At 32.2% G+C, this 18704-nt stretch overlaps 1 protein-coding gene across 1 annotated transcript; it reads left to right on the top strand.

The window, feature by feature from the left end:
• Nucleotides 1-9789: 9789 nt before the first annotated feature.
• On the top strand, nt 9790-12552 carry LOC130901633 (NADH dehydrogenase [ubiquinone] iron-sulfur protein 4, mitochondrial-like). Its single transcript, XM_057813136.1, has 2 exons — nt 9790-10065; nt 12186-12552. The coding sequence occupies exons 1-2, from the start codon at nt 9873-9875 to the stop codon at nt 12545-12547; spliced, it is 555 nt and encodes a 184-aa protein (XP_057669119.1). The 5' UTR covers nt 9790-9872; the 3' UTR covers nt 12548-12552.
• Nucleotides 12553-18704: the final 6152 nt, after the last annotated feature.

The following is an 18704-nucleotide window of genomic DNA, read 5'->3' as shown; positions in this document are numbered from 1 at the left end:
GACGCTCGCTTCTGGTCGCTTTTCACCGACATTCGCTATTTTCGACGCCACTCCCACTACGATCACGATCTGGAGATGAAATCTAGCAAGATTTTCTTTCGCGGGATACCACAAAATGTCTTAAGAGCGTGTAAGTGCAAGGTTTGCTAACAACACCACACACTCTAAGTTGATTTATCAATATATTTGTTATACAGGGAGTTAAATACATATTGCTCTATATTTAATCATATTAACAACTAATTTGACTAGTTGCAACAATTTGAGATACTCAAAAGTATAATGGATCCGTCGTAGGTTGAATATTTTAAGTCATAGGGTATTCAAATCGATTAGAACTCATTTCTGATACCCCAGTCTTTCAAGAACAAGGATTACCATAAAATTTATACATACATTTATATTCATGCATGTATTTTTTCAGATAAAACCGCAAGGTACTTGAGGTAATCTTAAGAAACCTTCAACTGAACTTCTGCTATAAAGAATATGGAATTAGGATGAAAGAAACCAAACCAATAATCCAGGCTCCAAAACTTCCAAAACTAGTATTTTCCTAGTGGCGATTCGAAATGTAGCTGGTGAGGTTGTACCCACGTATACTATGTACAAGTATTGCACAGAACTTTGACCTTAAGGGTAGGATAACTCACAGCAACTCTCACCCTAACCAAGCACTAGATGCTAGATTATAAAACAAGCTAAAACCGCCTCAGTATCATTTTAAACAGGAATTAAACTACAAAAAAGACAAACTTTCAGTTAACCCAAAGAAAAAAAAACATTTTTTGTTGTTAAATTAGATAGAAATTCTCTCACTACCCCCGTCAAGCACTATTACTATTTTATGAAGATTTGGTAATATGCTAATTCCTTAATGGAATGTGTTAACTTTAGATGTAGGGTGCGCGAATATGTTGCATTCACAATGAAATTGATGGAATCGATATTTCTAATAATTATGGTAAATACCTACATTGAGCTGACAAAGAAAACTACCAACTGATCCGTGAATTAATTTTAACATTGACATATTGATATAGAGCCTAATAGTTGATTGAGATATCGTTTTATCCTTTATGTACAACAGATTATTATACATCAATTCCGTAGATTCGTAAATATTTTCAATAAATAATTACAATTTATGATAATTTTTTTCAGAATGTCTCTTTGTGGCGAACGATTTCTTTGAAATATACTATAATCTAAAAATCTCCATAACTCCTATACTATAAATTTTATCGAGTTAAACAAAATGTACATTTTTTGTTAAATATTAATTTTTGATATCTTGTAGATTGTACAAGTTGTCCCTGTATAAATTATAAATTGTTAAAGCACTCCTTGCCTATATAATTTAGAAAAATCTAAATTTAAGTTCTTATTTCGCAGCTTTAAACGCCTATAACTCAGAAACGAGAAGTCGTTTGATATCAATCAGAGTATTATTTTCGAAATCTTCCGATTCGAATCATTAAAATCTTGATGTAACGATGAATTTTCAACATCCTATTTATGTTATAAATAAACACCTGCTGCTATACATACATCCAATAAATGACGCTTTCATTATATCCAGGGAGTCCATCATATTTTCATAATACTACATTCCTGAAATTCAATTACACCGCAATCAATTAAACGTTATATTGATCCTCGAGCAATTTTATACGTCTCACCCATTCTGAGCTGTCACGTCCTCACTCGAAAATTGATTGATTCTTTTCACCGTGGTATATATATATACGAAAAATATCGGCTAACGCAACTATTTAATTCTCTACGATCATAAAAATCATGCGGTTCACTTGCTCGTAATTGGTATTGAGTTACCAGCCATCAGACTAACGAAGAGCGAAAGAGAAAATGAGAAATTCGAGATGGATTAATTGAACTTACAAGATCTAGAAAAATTCTCTTGAAGAATTAGTATTTAGTTTTTCGTTAATAATTCGAAAAATATTAATAATAAAGAGGAGGAAATTTGGAATAAAAAATGCTTGAACTCTTCTACGCATGCGTCAATCACAGATAGATCTTGATGAGATCTATCGAACAAAGGTATCCATGGTTAGATATCTGTTAGCCTTCCTGAGATAATGGTCACTTCCTGTATCTCCGGAAGTTTCATCATGATCTTCGTGGGGAGGCTTTTACCAAATTTTTTTTCTACGGAGCTCGAACCGACTCATATTTTTAGAACTTTTATTTCCAGTGGATTTAAAAGTCAATAAACCTTTAACATCTCTTTCCTGGATTAAAATCAGTAGATAAATTATAGTCCGTTGATTTCTATTAAAATAGACTTCCTGGAATGCTTCTCTTCAGTTGAAGGTAATTCTCATCATCTCGAGCCGTCATAAAAGCGATTCTTGGAATTGAATTGAAACAAAATGTCTAGCTTTTTATTGAAAAAATAGGATCATGATCATACATAGGGCTTTTGATCAAGGCAAACCTTTCTGTATTGTTTTGTACAGCTCATAAAAACCAATAAAAGACTATCGATGGTCATAGTCAAAAATTTAATTGGAAGGAAACTAATTGTGGAAAACAACAAAAAACATGCCGCCTTGCAATCACAGGCTAGCACTTCTCCAAAGAAGGATGAATCGACATTCTGAACGTCTGCAGCTAAACTCGGTAATCATTTATAAAATAAAAGCAACGATAGATTAATTACTAAGAAGACTATCAATGGTCATAGTCAAAGATTCAATTGGAAGGAAACTTGTTGTGGAAAACAACAAAAAACATGCCTTGGAATCACAGGCTTGCGCTTCTCCAAAGAAAGATGAATCGACATTCTGGACGTCTGCAGCTAAACTCTGTATTCATGAGTTTCGTCTGCCTGTCGAGTAAGTCTTGCAGGTACTGCTCTAAGAGAGATTATGCTGAAAATCTATCTGAATTTTAGGAAATATTCAGATTATTCTGTAATGATATTTAAAACGATCGTGCAGTTTTGCATTAATAAGTTATTACTCTCATAAATAAAAAAGCGTCAACAAGATCAAAGCAGAGTGGTTACAGAATATGAAGACACCTGCAGCGTCTACTTTATAAGATAAAAGCAATGGTAGATTAATTACTATGAAGACTTTAAATGGTCATAGTCAAAGATTCAATTGGAAGGAAACTAGTTGTGGAAAACAACAAAAAACATGCCTTGGAATCAGAAGCTAGCACTTCTCCAAAGAAAGATGAATCGACATTCTGGACGTTTGCAGCTGAGCTCGGTAATCATGAGCTTCGTCTGCCCGTCAAATAGGTCTTGCAGGTACTGCTTTAAGTGAGATCTGAATTTTAGGAAATATTTAGATTATTCTGTAATAATATTTAAAAGTTTTGCATTAATAAGTTTTTTTATCACTCTCGTATAAAAATAAACTATATAAGTAGACGTTTCGTAATAAAAAATCCGCAGACAAAGCAGCAAACAAAGGCAGTGTATTGATTTGAAAAAATCCTCTTCCGATACTTCCGATGAATCACAGATATATTTCACTTTTTTTTTATTGGAATAAAATGGAAAGCATAGAATGAAACTAAATTATTCCCTCCGTGTACGGAGACCTATTTTCATAAAATTGCATAGAACCGAGAGAGACCAAATTATAAATCAATCCTTACGCCTACCACATTGAATACACACACACACACACACGTACAGCAGAATCCTACGTAACTAACTAAATGAATCGTATGTAGCTTCATCCCTATATCCTATCTATTTCTGTCAGAACAGTTATCCTGGATTGGTAGAGCAGTAGGGATCAGCTTCAACAACACAAATAACATATAGTATATATAGAACTAGGGTAATTGAAAGGACTTTAGGCCTGTCGCATGACTTTTAGCTCGTTACGAGAACAAAATTTACGCGTATAACTAATTTATTGATGTATACTGAGTCTTCGAATACGTAAAACTATTCTTGTGAAAGGTAAAACATTCTCCATTCAAATTTTCATTTTTTAGATTCCAGCCCTGTTAATTAGAAACTGGTCATATTTAGTTTTATAGAAAAGATCGAAAAACCTGTTTTTGTCTTGAGTAAAGTGCCTTTTATCTTGAAAATACAACAAAGAGATATTGAAATAAGTTGTATAGAATCAATAATCAGGTCCCTATATCAAACTTCGAAATTATCGAAAACTTAACGTTACTCAGTCAAAACTAAGTAGAGTCTTTAAAAAAGATCATCTGTACCTATTTTAGATTCAAATGATTCAGCTACTAAATCCCCCTGGAGATGGAAACCAATGGTTGAAGTTTTGTAGAGGGATTAGTATCATTTACAAGAGACGAAATAAATAATTCCCTTAATTCACATCTGTGGATAGAAGATGTTATTCGAAAATGTCGTTACCACATAAGATTGAATTGATGTCACAAATGATGCATTTGTAGGTCTTCGCTTTTTTGATGATTCCTTAACAGGACTGGTACAAAATATTTTACCGAATTTGCTTGCCAACACGAACCTTGTTATCCGAGTGATATATTTAATGTCCTTCCATATGCCCTGATTTCAATCTTGTTGATTAACAGACTTATAATAGGGTTGCTACTTAAGTTTTAAGACAAATATTTATAATTGGATATATTCAGATCTAGAAAAACGTTAATCTCGCAATTTATTTTTGATCTGCGGAAATAATAAGAAATCATGGGGTGCCAAACAAGGATTATACGGCGGATGATCCATCAATTCGATGTTCAAAAACAACGTTTTCGTTTGAACTGCGTGAGACCTCGCATTGTCGTTTTCTGCGATTGACTTCCTTCAATACTTCTAGCAAACAAATACTGGTATACCGTTCAAAATTGACCGTTTTACGTTGCTCTAATGAAACTGTTGCGACATGTACAGTTATTTGAGCGTGAACATCTTTTGTTGCATTTCGTTTGAAAGACCCATACAGTCGATTGTTGACGTCTTTTGAATCACTGCACTGAACAAATTTTTTTGACATCCAAACGTTTATATATGACATGACGATCTTACTATATCAGTTTACGAATAACATCGATGTTTTTTCTCGCACAACAGCCTATTTTGGACGACATTCACAAAATTCATCCTGTGACGAAGTGTGACCACGACTGAATTTAGAAAACTAGCAAAACGCGGTAGCTCAAAATAGTGATTCATCACCAAAAGTCGAAACGAGTTGTCAAAATGTCAAACTTCATTATAGCAATGTCAAATTTGATATATTCACTTCAATGTTGCCATATTTTAAAGCTTAAGTAGTGTACTTTTAGAAACAATCCCCAGAGTATCCGTAATTCAAAACGGCAATTTATAAAACATTTATCAATACGAGAGGAATTTACACTTTTTAGTAGCCACCTGACATCCTCTATAAAGGAGAATCTGCCTCAAAATAAAATTTTACTATCTCAAATAACATCTAAAGCTTAAATATTTATCGTACATTTCGATTCGGAGACGAGATAGCTAGGCAACAAGACTATAAATCGCCCAACATTTAATAAATGTCCTCTACCGCTACGCAAAAATACTGGAAGCAATGAAAGAAAGCCATTGTTGTGCATGCATAAATCCTCGCATAAATACCAAGACAAAAGCTCGGAAAAATTATGGATGTAATACTAAGCGAAGAGAGAAAAATCTTAATTATGGTACACTGATGTGTTACAAAGGAAGTCTGATGTACCAACTCCTTTTAAAGAATAAAACGTCGTTTCATTGAAATACTAGGGTCTTATTTCGGTCACAAATTTTGTTGTTTTAATTGGTTATTCGAAATTGAATATAAAATTAGAATATGCCCTAAAAAGATTTGAGTTTTTCAAAACTTTTAACATCATCAATTCAATATAAATTTAATTACAAAGGATTGATATTTGTGATTATTATCATCATGTTCTTTGATAAAATTTAATTCAATGACATAAGTGGCATAAAGCTCGATATAACCTATAATTTATTTTAAAATATCACGGGCTTCTAGTACATAAGTAGTGCAGATCTATCTATCTATTTATATAAATGAATTGCTGTTCGTTAGTCTCGCTAAAATTCGACTACGGCTAAACCGATTTGGCTAATTTTGGTCTTGAATTATTTGTGGAAGTTCGGAGAAAGTTTAAAAGGTGAATAATACGAGAATGCTCCGAATTAAATAAAAACAACAATCTTTTTTTTTTTTCTTGATGTTTTGTCGCAAATTTAATTTCTGACCGCTACCATAATATTTGACATTTGACAACCATCTATACGTAGAATGATACATCTTTAGTTTTGTAAGAAATTAAATTTATGAACGCAATCATAATATTTGACGTTTAACAAACAACTACACATAGATTGATTCATCTTGAGTTTTGTCCCAAATTTAATTTCTGAACGCAACCATAATATTTGACATTTGACAACCAACTATACGTAGATTGATTCATCTTGAGGTTTGTCGCAAATTTAATTTCTGAATGCAACCATAATATCTGACATTTGACAACCAACTATACGTAGATTGATTCATCTTGAGTTTTGTCGCAAATTTAATTTCTGAACGCAACCATAATATTTGACATTTGACAACCAACTATACGTAGATTGATTCATCTTTAGTTTTGTGAGAAATTAAATTTATGAACGCAATCATAATATTTGACATTTGACAACCAACTATACGTAGATTGATTCATCTTGAGTTTTGTCGCAAATTTCATTTCGCATAACATTTCAAGTTATGAGCTTTTTTTGTTGATCTTTTGGGATTGTGATACTTAACTGCTAGCATACAAGTATTTTTGCAACAAGATGAAACTGCAAATGTGTTTGCTCAGCAATTGTTAGATATTGGAAATAATAAAGTCGCAGTGGACACCTCGACCGGATTCATCATATTACCCACAAGTTTCAGTCACATCACACACTCAAAAGAGGAGCTTATTCAGCGCGTTTTCTCAGATATAGCGCAACGTTTAAATAACCATAATTGACTGGATGAATAAGCAATATTGGCGGCGAAAAATAAATATGTCGAAGATCTCAATGCGATAATACAGAATTTTCTTCTGGGACAGTTGGTTTCCAACAAATCAGTCGATACCATTATGGCTTAGTCAATTATCCCACGGAGTTTTTAAATTCACTGGAATTGCCTGGATTACCAACTCACAAATTGCAGTTAAGAGTAGGATCAGTTGTCATCATCAACCTCGACTGTGCAATAGAACAAGACTGCGAAAAAGGTGATGAATAACTTCATTTGTAAAGGGAAAATACAAAAGAAAAGATGTATACGGATGATTTCAACGGATTCACCATTCGATTTTGAGCGTTTACAATTTCCGGTACGTCTGGCCTTTGCGATGACCATAAATAAATCGCATGGCCAGTCGTTGGAAGTTTGTGGAATCAACTTGAAATTTCCTTGTTTCGCGCATGGACAATTATACGCAAATTATATGGACAATGTTGCTTATTGGTTAAAAATACAAACGCATAATGTCAAAAAAAGGTATATATGTATTATTATTAATTGTATTAAATTTGGCATTTGACTTGACTGAATTAGATGCAACTCTAAGTGAGTTCTTAGCTTAGTGAACAATCTCTCAGCACGGTTAAGTTACTAGAAGTGTCAAATATGTTCAACTTGATCAAATCATTTTTGAAAATTGAATTTTTTTCGACGATAAGACATATATATATCGTATTACATACAGGCCATCTAAGTCCATAACATGGTAATACTCAAGTTTCATTTTTCTCTTGTCTTCACCTTACAATCCCCAACTCCTTTCTACATTAGATCTCATTGTGGCTCCGCGTTACATCTCTTAGGTCTTCCTCTTTTTTTGTGTTCCTGTCAGATTTATGTCAATTTTTGCCGTTTTTGTTTCCAGCTTTCTTTCCAAGTGTCCCAGCTATACTACTCTTCTGGATCTTCAAATTCTATTAATTTCTTGTTCTTTATTTCCTAATTCATCTTTATACTCCCTACGTCTTTCTCTTTTTCCCCCTCCTAATATCCTTCTAAGTAATTTTCTCTCCCATATATCCGATTTGCTTCAATCCATTTTATTTAGTATCCACGTTTCGCTGACATAAAGTACTGACGGTCTGATATAAATAATTATTTAGAATTTGTTCTTGGAGATAAGTTCATTGTTTCTATTGCTTATATCTTTTCTTCTTCATCGTCATTGTAATTCTACTCTAAAATGTCTCTTTTCATGTGTTTTGGGACATAGATTTCTCCTCGTTTACCCTTAGGTTCCCTATGCAATTTCTATGAAAACTTTGTATTTTTGTTCGAGTGTTTTGGTATGTCATTTTCGTGAGCTTTTTCAGTTTCATTATTTTTTAAAGATTTTCTCTTGTAACTATGTCATTTGAGGTTACAGAAAAATTGGTTCAAATTTTTTGTTTTTCGATCATATACTCACAATAGAAACCAAAACGTCAGAGATTTCGAATTTCGCGGACTTTTGACTCATTTCGTTATCTCCCTTTTCAATTTTTTTCAAAAGTGACAAGTGACGGCTTGCGATAATGAAATATGAACATCACTATAGTAATTTTTTGAGCTTCTTGTTTGGGTTTAATAGACAATTCAAATGTTGATTAATTTAAAAAAGAAGGAAAAAACAGTTTTTCATCAAACTTCCACTCCTTTGTGCTATATTCTGTATACCCCTCGTATACGAGTTTAAAAATCAACCCGAAATAAGTTGTTAACAAATCGATAGAAACAAGTGAGATAAATTTTTGATAAAATTCCTCAATAAGGAAAAAAATTCATTCTAAGACCAAAATTCAGGTTTTTTATAAAAATAATGTAGCTCACATTGAAATTATGTTTTTTCTGTGAAATTTCGGAATATTAGTTTCATCTTATATTCTTAAATTATCAATAATTTAGAAAATTATTATTTTATGAACAAGTTTCTTCGGTATATTTATTATTCTTCTATATTCTATATTCTATCTTCTATATTCTATATTCTTCGGTTTATTAGCTTGGTATAGCATAATAAATGAAAAATTGTTTTTTGTATAACAGAAAATTGTTTTTCGTGATTTTATTTTATATAATATATATATATATATATATATATATATATATATATATATATATATATATATATATGCATGTATAAAATAAAAGATTATTTGATCTAAAGCTCGTAAAGGAACGTCGACCTTGTCGAAATCTCGTTATCAAACATTTTCCACTTCGTTTATTGCAGTTCCATCACCGTTCCTTCAGACTTCATTACGTCAAATCGCGAGACAAATAAGACTTCGTCGGGCGTTAAGCAACAAACAAAGTTGTTTAATTTCCGAGGAAGTAAGCTCAAAAAACTTCAAATAAGGTTGCTGAATATCATAATATTTCATCAATGTTTTCATTGGATTCTTTATTCAATCGGCTATAAATTTCTTTTTGAAATTATAATAAAACATTTGAATATGATGAAATATTATCAATATAAACCAATAAATGATAACAGGTAAATTTCTGAACGCAATCATAATATTTGACATTTGACAACCAACTATACGTAAATTGATTCATCTTGAGTTTTGTCGCAAATTTAATTTCTGAACGCAATCATAATATTTGACATTTGACAACTAGCGTATATTGATACATCTTGACAAATATAAACCAATAAAAGGTAACACGGGTATATACGAGAAAGTCGATTGTTTTCCCCACGGCCGTCATTTTGACGTAGATCATCAGTTTTTTTAGAAATCCTAATAATATCATCGGTTAGACTTTTCTAAAGTCAACATGACGTTTTAGTAGTATCATTTTCAAATTGTCAGTATACTTGAATAAAAAGCGACGCTCTACTTCACATAAGTCTTTGATACTATGTCCCTAGTGGTCAGCAAATTATCCGATGTTATTTTTAAGCCTTACTTAAACTATTATTACAACAAACCATCGATTGTAATGTGCAATACGTTGAAACAAGATTCAAAATCAAAAAATTTTAACGAAGATCTTGTTCCAAAAAACTTGGAGGACGACGAAGGCGTAATTGATTCTAACGTTAAAATTTCAGGTAATTTTCTGATATTCGTAACAACAACAAATAATTTTTTATAAATAAATTGTACACAATATTGCAATCCATATCCTGATACCAATTCCAGTTAATTTTGACTGATTCACTAATTTTTTTTCTTCTACCATATAAAAAGTAAACTAAAACTTTAGTCATATAGGAGATTTCATAATAGATAGGGTAGATTTGTGATACTAACCCTCTTGCAGTTTTTATAATTTAGTTTAAACAGAAAGGGGAATATTTTGAACTTCTACGTTTTGTAGTAAACACTGACATGAATTTTAATCATTTCCCTTTTTAATTGAGTTTCAAATTTCATTCAACACAGGATATTAAGTATACACCCTTCAAAAAGACATTATATTGCTTGATGATGCTACCCCGTTACTTCTGTTCACAATATTTTCGTGTTTTCTTTAATACCTATAGATAAAAACACAATATTTATTAAAGTTTATTCCAAGTCCTTAATTTTTGATTTATGAATTCCATCAATATTTGCAAAAGCTTCGACACCATATAAACTGTCCCCATGTCTAATAAGACTACTGCAAATCTTCAATAGCTAGAAAGAAATTGCTTATTCTCATTCTTTAATAAATTGATCAATAGCTTTGTCTCATCAAAATATATATTTTCTCTTTTTGCGCTAAATTCAATCAGTACTGAGTCCCTAATTTTTGGTCTGCAAATTTTAAAAATCCATCTTTCTCTATTTCTAAATCATCAGTATTTCCAAAAGCTCCGACATCATCTAAACCGTCTCTACTTTCTTTCCAAGCATCGTAATTTTCTTAACTATCACTTAGTAGATTCTTAAGCACTTTTTTGTTGATTTTTCCTTTTTATGCATAAAACTTCTGATCCTTCCACGACCTTCCACTCTGTTTTCCTCTATTCTTGTTTGCAATTACAATCTGTGATGATAAACTATAATTCTTTCGACATGCATCGAGAAAATAGTCAAACCGGCAGGTTTTCTTCTTCAGCAGTGAAGATCTATACTTTTTTGTTCCCAAATAATATTTTTCCTCCATTTCCAATAGTCATAAATCTCCTAGCAGTGCCTTTGAACGATCTACCTTCTCCTACAACTGCAACAACGGCAGAAACTTTGGCATCCCTCTATCATAGAACTGTGAATAGAATCAGCTTATGAAAAACGTTTTGAGATTCAAGAAAACGTCAAAAAATCTGCTCATGTAGACTGGAATTACCATGAAAGAGCACAACACCTGCAGTAAGCATTTCAAGTTCCTCCAAACAAGTTTTGGAACTATAACTAAAAAAGATTTGCTGACTACATCAACCTAAGTAATAACAATCTACGAATACTAACAATAGTCCTTTTGGGGCAATGGACCTTCCATAGATACTTAAAGACGCTAGCAGATGATGCGGCAAGCAGATTTTGTTGTACAGAGGACGAAATATCTATACACATTCTTTCGAAATTTGAAACACTACGAAACTCCAGAGCACTACATCTGGAAACGTATGAAATAGATGAATAGATCACTACTATCTACATACCACTACGAGGAAGGTAGAACGCCGAACGCAGAACGCCGTTCTGTCCCAGAATACCGTGCCCATAATTTTCCACATGGACAGCGTCTGTTTGAACTTCTTCCTGCTTAGTTTACTGGGGGAAAGTGCAAAAGTAAAATCCCATTTCCCTTGACGATTCCGTTAAGGATCTCGTCGCTATCATCCTGATATCCTTGCACGTTGATATCAGGTTTTTCGGCATCCATCTGGCACAGGAATAGCAAGTGATTAGTGATCATCTTAGGAAACAAGGATCGTGATATCTGAAGAAGATGTCTGCTCAGCTCTGTCAAAATCATTATTGATTTGTGGTATTCATGAAGAACTGCCTACACCAACTACTTACTCATGATGATGTTGATTCGTGCTTATTGAATGATTGTTTTTCCGATTTTGTAACAAAAACTTCACGTTTCAATTTGCTAAATAAACATCTAAGGATCATTAGAGCCTGTAAAACTAGAAAAAAAGTTCTTTTTTCCGTTGTAACAATTTTGTATACACAATTTTGGTATTCTATTGAGCCTAAACATTATACAGATAGATAAAATATTTTATTTCAGTACCAGAAACCATTTCTATAGAATTGTTGAGGACAGAGTTCGATCAACTTCGACACCGAGTGGCCAGAATATCTAAACCAGCAAAGAATTGCATGCAGAGTGGTACAAATAATACGCACGTTTGGCAACTTCGTTTCGATACAAAAGAAAGATGGGAAAACCCTTGTATAGGATATTGTTCATCGGGAGATCCCATTTCAAACGTAGTATTAAAATTTTCAACAAAAGAGGAAGCTATCAAGTTTTGCGAAAAAAATAAATGGAATTTCTTCAGTCAAGACAGCTCGCCCAAAAAATTTATAAAAAAATCTTATGCTGATAATTTTGTTTATAATAAACGACACAGAGTTAGCACAAAATAATCAAACTTCTTCAATTCTTTTACTTATAAATAAAAACGAATAGAAGAATTGATTTTAATAAATGAGATAAACATGAAAATATAAAATTCGAATTAAGAAGAAAATAAAAAAATGTCAGTGTAGATCTTGTCAAAAATAGTGTATTGGATAGGAAATATCATGTTTTATTAATAGAACATCAGCTTAGTAACCCAAAAGGGTCTATTTTGTTTATTTAATTCTTCATATCAGAGTTTGGGGTCTAAAAATATTCATTTGAGCCATAAGATACTAAATTCGAATTTATTTGATATTTTTAAACGTTTGAAAACAACCGAGATCAATTTATAACAGTTGAAAAATCTGTTGAACAAACAAATTTATCTTACAATGTGTTCAAAAGTTAAATTATAACTATTTTGTTGAGTTTAGTACCGTTAAATGGAAAAAATACTATTTCGGATGATAAATAAGACTTCAATAGTAAATAAGAATCATGGTATTTGCAATTTTAACTAATTATATGAGTATCTACTCAAAGTGTACCAACCAAAACAATACATCTTATTGTCTAGAGAAAATGAACTCTCCAGTTTTTCGATACCATATTCATATTACTGTGCTTAGCCTCAAAAGGGTTTCTGATTCGGCAGAAACCTCTTCATAGGCGAAACATTTATGCCTAGAGATAATCCACTTGAGATCTGAGGAAAGGAGAAACTCACAGCGTGTCAGATTTGAAAAATACGATGGATACTGAAGCGATTAGAAACCGTTTTCATTGATGATGATGTCTTGATGAAACAACATTTTCTTCTACGTTGATTTTTGCGATTACGTCATCCAAACGCTCCAATTACGATACGTAATAGTCACCGTTTATGATTTTTCACTTTTTTATTTAGTCGATGAATATTATACCATGTGCATCCCAAAATACTGATGTTATAACCTTGTTAACCGACTTTACCTCTTTTCACGCTTTGAAATCGATTCAGTCCACTTAGCTGACTGTCGATTAGATATGCTAGAGTCATATTCATCCATTATCACATATTAACGCAAAAATTTAGGATTATTTTCATTGAACGGTCCCAAATATTGCTCAGAATCATCAATTCCTTACTGTTTTTATTGACGACAGTCTCCTTGGAAAGACTAGTACCAGCATCGATCTTGATGCTGATCAAACTTCTCAACGATTTATTATCCTGGTGCAAATACTATAATTCACAAACGTCGCAGCGCCATCTATGTGTCAGCCTACGAATCTTTCAATCCTCGTGGATATAATTAAAGAATAGTTTCTAATAATTCTGTTTGCTATCCTGTAAGTGCTACTCATCAAAGATAATTACATTTTATACTACTTCAACTTCATATTTAAGAACTTTGAATTACGAAAGGTTTTTAGATTGGTCATTAATTTTTGTTCGTACGTTTTTATGACGCTTTTTACCCTCATCAAATTCTCAAGAGAGATCCTCAATTGATTACCTCTCATCTTATCCATCAGAGCCCTCTTCTTTTATAAGTGAGTTGCTTGTTTTAATTAACAAAGCAGTTTTTCTAAGCATCAGTTTTGTTTACCTTCCGCCAATGCCATATTCCGTTAAATTTAATGTGCATGCAATTTTCTGAGAATTTTCTCCGAAGTCATAATTACATTCTTTCAATATTTAAATAATGAAATAGTAATCATCAAAATCTTAAGACATTCAATTGAAAAATCTCAGAATAACAAACATAAACTTCCAAGTGAATACCATTCAACAGATTTATTGTTCGGAAGCACTTTATTAAATATGAAAGTTGTCCAAAACAAAGCTGCACGAACTTCAAGACACTGAAGAACATAGAAAACTGAAACCGAAGTCAAGGGCTCCAATGGAAGTCAATAATGCAGTCCTAAACATTTTTGTAGATGAGGATCTTTCGAAAATACTCCCAGTAGTTGATAATTTGATTTGATGCTTTGCTTATGAAAGAATAATCATGTAGAAAATAAGAAATATTAGCGGAAACTTGTTAAAAGAAAAATCAAAAGAGTTCTCTAAGTATCAAAAACTTTTTAGCAAGTGAGGGATAGCTTAAAAAAAGGAATTGCGTTAGAAAAAGTTTGTGGAAAAAGTGTTAATAATGCAGTTTGCTCTGATTGACACAGCGAATCGAATACTTTGGTATTAACATATCTATTTGCATCAAATATCATCAGATAACTTAAAACCATTAGTTGACGGAAAACCGTAGAAACTCCAATGTTTTAAAGGAATGAAATCGATTTCTTCTGCTTATCGCTTGGATGACTACAGAACTTTAAAACTTCCTAATTGTCACCTTTGAACCAGAACTCCAACTTCGCCTACGGACGTCCCTGCAGATAATGTACCTGCAACTACAGCTACTGCATTTGCAACAGCTACTTCATGTTCGACCACACATCAGCAGATTTCATTTTCTACTCCAAATACTTGCAAGATAAAGACAACTAGCACCAAACGTAAGGCAGCTGAGCAAGAATTTGACTCAGTGATGAATGAAGCTGTGCAAATCTTAAGCTGCGCACAGAATGTACGCGAACATGTCGAACATAACCTTAAAAGTGCATCTATATAAAGAAATTTCAATAGTGTCAAGGCGAATGTTTGAAGCATAGATGAATGAATCGGGGCTTAAGCAATCAACTTTTGAACTTGAAAATTTCTTTACGTCACGTTGATTCAACAGCTGCAAATGACATTTTATTTGTTCTGAGTTTGCTCAATGAATTCTCACGATTTGAAAATAAAGCTAAGAACCTAAGTCTGTCAGGAATACAGAAGAAGCGATTCATTTGGTTTTGATAAATTTAGAGTAGAAAGATTTTTTGTTTTAGATGATAAGCTCGGAATAGAGCTGAAGAAACGGAATGAGGCCAACATTACATGACTACACTGCTAAACTGATTAGATTTCTATGCAAATTCATTGATATAGAAAATGATGGATTGGGAGTATCCATGTTTTTACTTATTCAAGGGGGAGCGGTTATGACGTCGAACACATGATAGATAACACAGAATTCGTGACATACGACACAGAATGTATAATGTATGACACATTGGCCAACTAAATATGCTCAAACTTCCAACACTATACACGAAGCGTTCAAATTATTAGCTCAACTTCTTCAATAAAAAACTGTTGTTTCGAAAACCAATAAAAGTAATTATTGCGCAGAACTCGTGACAGATAACACAGAATACGTAACAGACGACATAGATTGTAGGATGTACGTTAATTGACCATTTAAATGCTATCAAATCTTCTAGCACTATACGCCGAAGCGTTCTGATCAATTTTCCAATTATTTTCTCCTGTTTTTTTTATGAAACAGTTGTTTTATTAGTCGATAAAAGCAATAATGGCGCAGAACACTTGACAGACAACATAGAATACGTGACAAACGACACAGAATGCATGATGTATGACACATGACAATTGGCCATTTAAATATTCTCGAACTTCTAGCACTATACGCGGAAGCGTTCTATTCAATTGTTCCATTGTATTTGTTCCATTTCTGCAAATAGGAAACAGATGTTTTGAAAGCCAATGAAAGCGGTTAAGGCACAGAACACGTGACAGATAACACAGAATACGTATCAGACCTCACAGAAAACATGATGTATGACACATGACAATTGGCCATTCGAATATTCTTGAACTTCTAACACGCGTTTTGTCCAATTGTCAAATTATTTGCTCCACTCTCTAGTAGAAATATATTCAAATGATCTACAACTGTAAATTATAGCGAGTCATTTCTCTTATTGAAATTCAACCTGAATTGATTAATAATACAAATAATTCATTAAGATAATTAAAAATGCTAAATTGAATCGTTGAATCAGACATGATCGATGAGATAATTGAAAATTTTGCCACAACTAAATCGAGGAGGAAGTTTTTTAAATAAGAACTTTATATAGTTTATAAAATAAGATTTTAATTTATAGAATATACTGATAGACATTTATGGAATTTTTATATTGTCATCAGCTCTTAATCCGACATTTTGAAATGCTGGAAAACCGAAACGAAGCTTGTCAAAAATGCCACTGTTTTCACACGAAAATTTAAAATAATTTTTTGTGTCAATGGCATATAACTTTTCAATTTCGTTACGTTTTTTTTTTGTACAGAACACGTTAAACTAAATTAAACCAGTGAAGCGACTTGAAATGTAACTGAAATACGAAATAACTTTTTTATAATAAACGGCTTATGAATTACGTAAACTTTTTAATTAACGAGCTTGACGCTTCCATAAATAGAATTTCTCGAATTAAATAAACAGTTTTAATCACCACCGAAAAAAGAACAAAATCAAAGTTATGAAAAATGTCTAGTTGTCAACGACATTTCCAGAAGTACGCGCGAAAATTGCACTTTTCATCCATTTTGAATGTGTGCTCTGAAAGTCTACGCGGTAAATTTATTGTGCCGTACCAAATAAACGAAGCTAATATTATATCACTTATCTGAATACCTTCTAGAAATGCACCTACAATTCTATAAACTCAGTTTGCTAGTACATATACAGGATACAACAGTAATTCCAAAAAATTGGTTAATTATATCAAATACATGACAGAAAGTTATAGAAAAATATTAAAGAAAAATGTAGTACATTCTCGCTAGCACTTGATAAACAGAAAATTTATTCTCCAGCATGACAACCTCCCCAAATATTCCTCAAAGCCGTGTATTGAATAGGAAGAAAGTACTGAATAAAATAATTAGTGATTTGTCTGGCCAATATACAAACGTGGGCAACCTGAGCAGGAAATTTCATATACTTCATGATGCTCATTGAATATTTTATCTTTTCCATCTAGATTACGAGCGTTTTCGTAGAGGGATGTGGCAAAATTGAATACTACTGTGTACTAACTCTAATATATTTCCGAGCTTCTAAATACTTATGTATTCATCGTCTGGGAAATAATTAATTAAGATTTGAGGTGGTTCTCGTAATAACATCAAATTAAAAATCAAAACAGTTTTCTTTATATTACAATAAAACCAATGTCAGATTAATGTTAAATTTTGATATTATAACATTATTATCCTCTGAAACAACACTTTCCTATCAAATCACCCTCGTATCATGTATTTTGAATTAATCAACAAATGTTTCTTTGTCCTGGCGGAAATACATCGATTTGTCTGGCCAATATACAAACGTGGGCAACCAGAGCAGGGAATTTCATACACTTCATGATGCTCATTGAATATTTTATCTTTTCTATCTAGATTATGAGCGTTTTCGTAGTGGGATTGTGGCAAAATTGAATACTAATGTGTACTAACTCTAATATATTTCCGAGCTTCTAAATACTTATGTGTTCATCACCTGGTAAATAATTAATTAAGATTCGTGGGTTTCAAAATTCAATTTTCAAAATAACGTTTAGAGGTGTCTTTTTAGGTACAAAAAGAAATATTACAAAACTATTAATAAAAAAAATAATATTCACTTAGTACTTTTTCAAATTTACTCAACAACCAAAACAGTTTTCTTTGTACTATATTGAAACCAATGTCATATTTAGTGAAATTTTGATATCCTCTGAAGCAATACTTTTCTATCAAATCACCCTCGTATCATGTATTTTTAATGAATCCAAAAAAAAATTCTATTGAATTATCTTTAGTAGTACAAAAGAGAAAAGAAGAAGAGACTATAAGAAGTTGCTTTGGATACAAAGTTCAAAGTTCTCTTTTATTTATTTCCACTTTAATAAGAGTTTTTCACATTTTAATTTTTCTTTTCGTAATCTCCGAGTTTCTAACAAAGATCATTTTCTATAAATAAATGCTTCTGGAATATTTGAAAGATCAGCGTTTCAGTTCACACAAATTCTTCAATATTACCATCCGTGCACCGTCTAGATATCCAATATTTAATTTTAAAGGGTGGGATTCAAATTGTGCTGAACGATCTAAAAAATAAAAAAAAAGTAAGAGAAGGAAAACCGCAACGTATCTCTTGAGTTTATTTTGCAAATAATAAACGCTTGATTGATGTCTTTAATATCGAAAAACAGAATTGACAAGTTGTATGAAAATGAAGTAGACATACAAAAACCATATTCTCCAAGAATGAATAGATTAAATTAATCATTTCCTTCTAT

The sequence above is a fragment of the Diorhabda carinulata genome, chromosome X, assembly GCF_026250575.1.
Source record: "Diorhabda carinulata isolate Delta chromosome X, icDioCari1.1, whole genome shotgun sequence".
Lineage (NCBI taxonomy): Eukaryota > Metazoa > Arthropoda > Insecta > Coleoptera > Chrysomelidae > Diorhabda > Diorhabda carinulata.
This window is presented reverse-complemented; position numbering and strand designations above follow the sequence as displayed.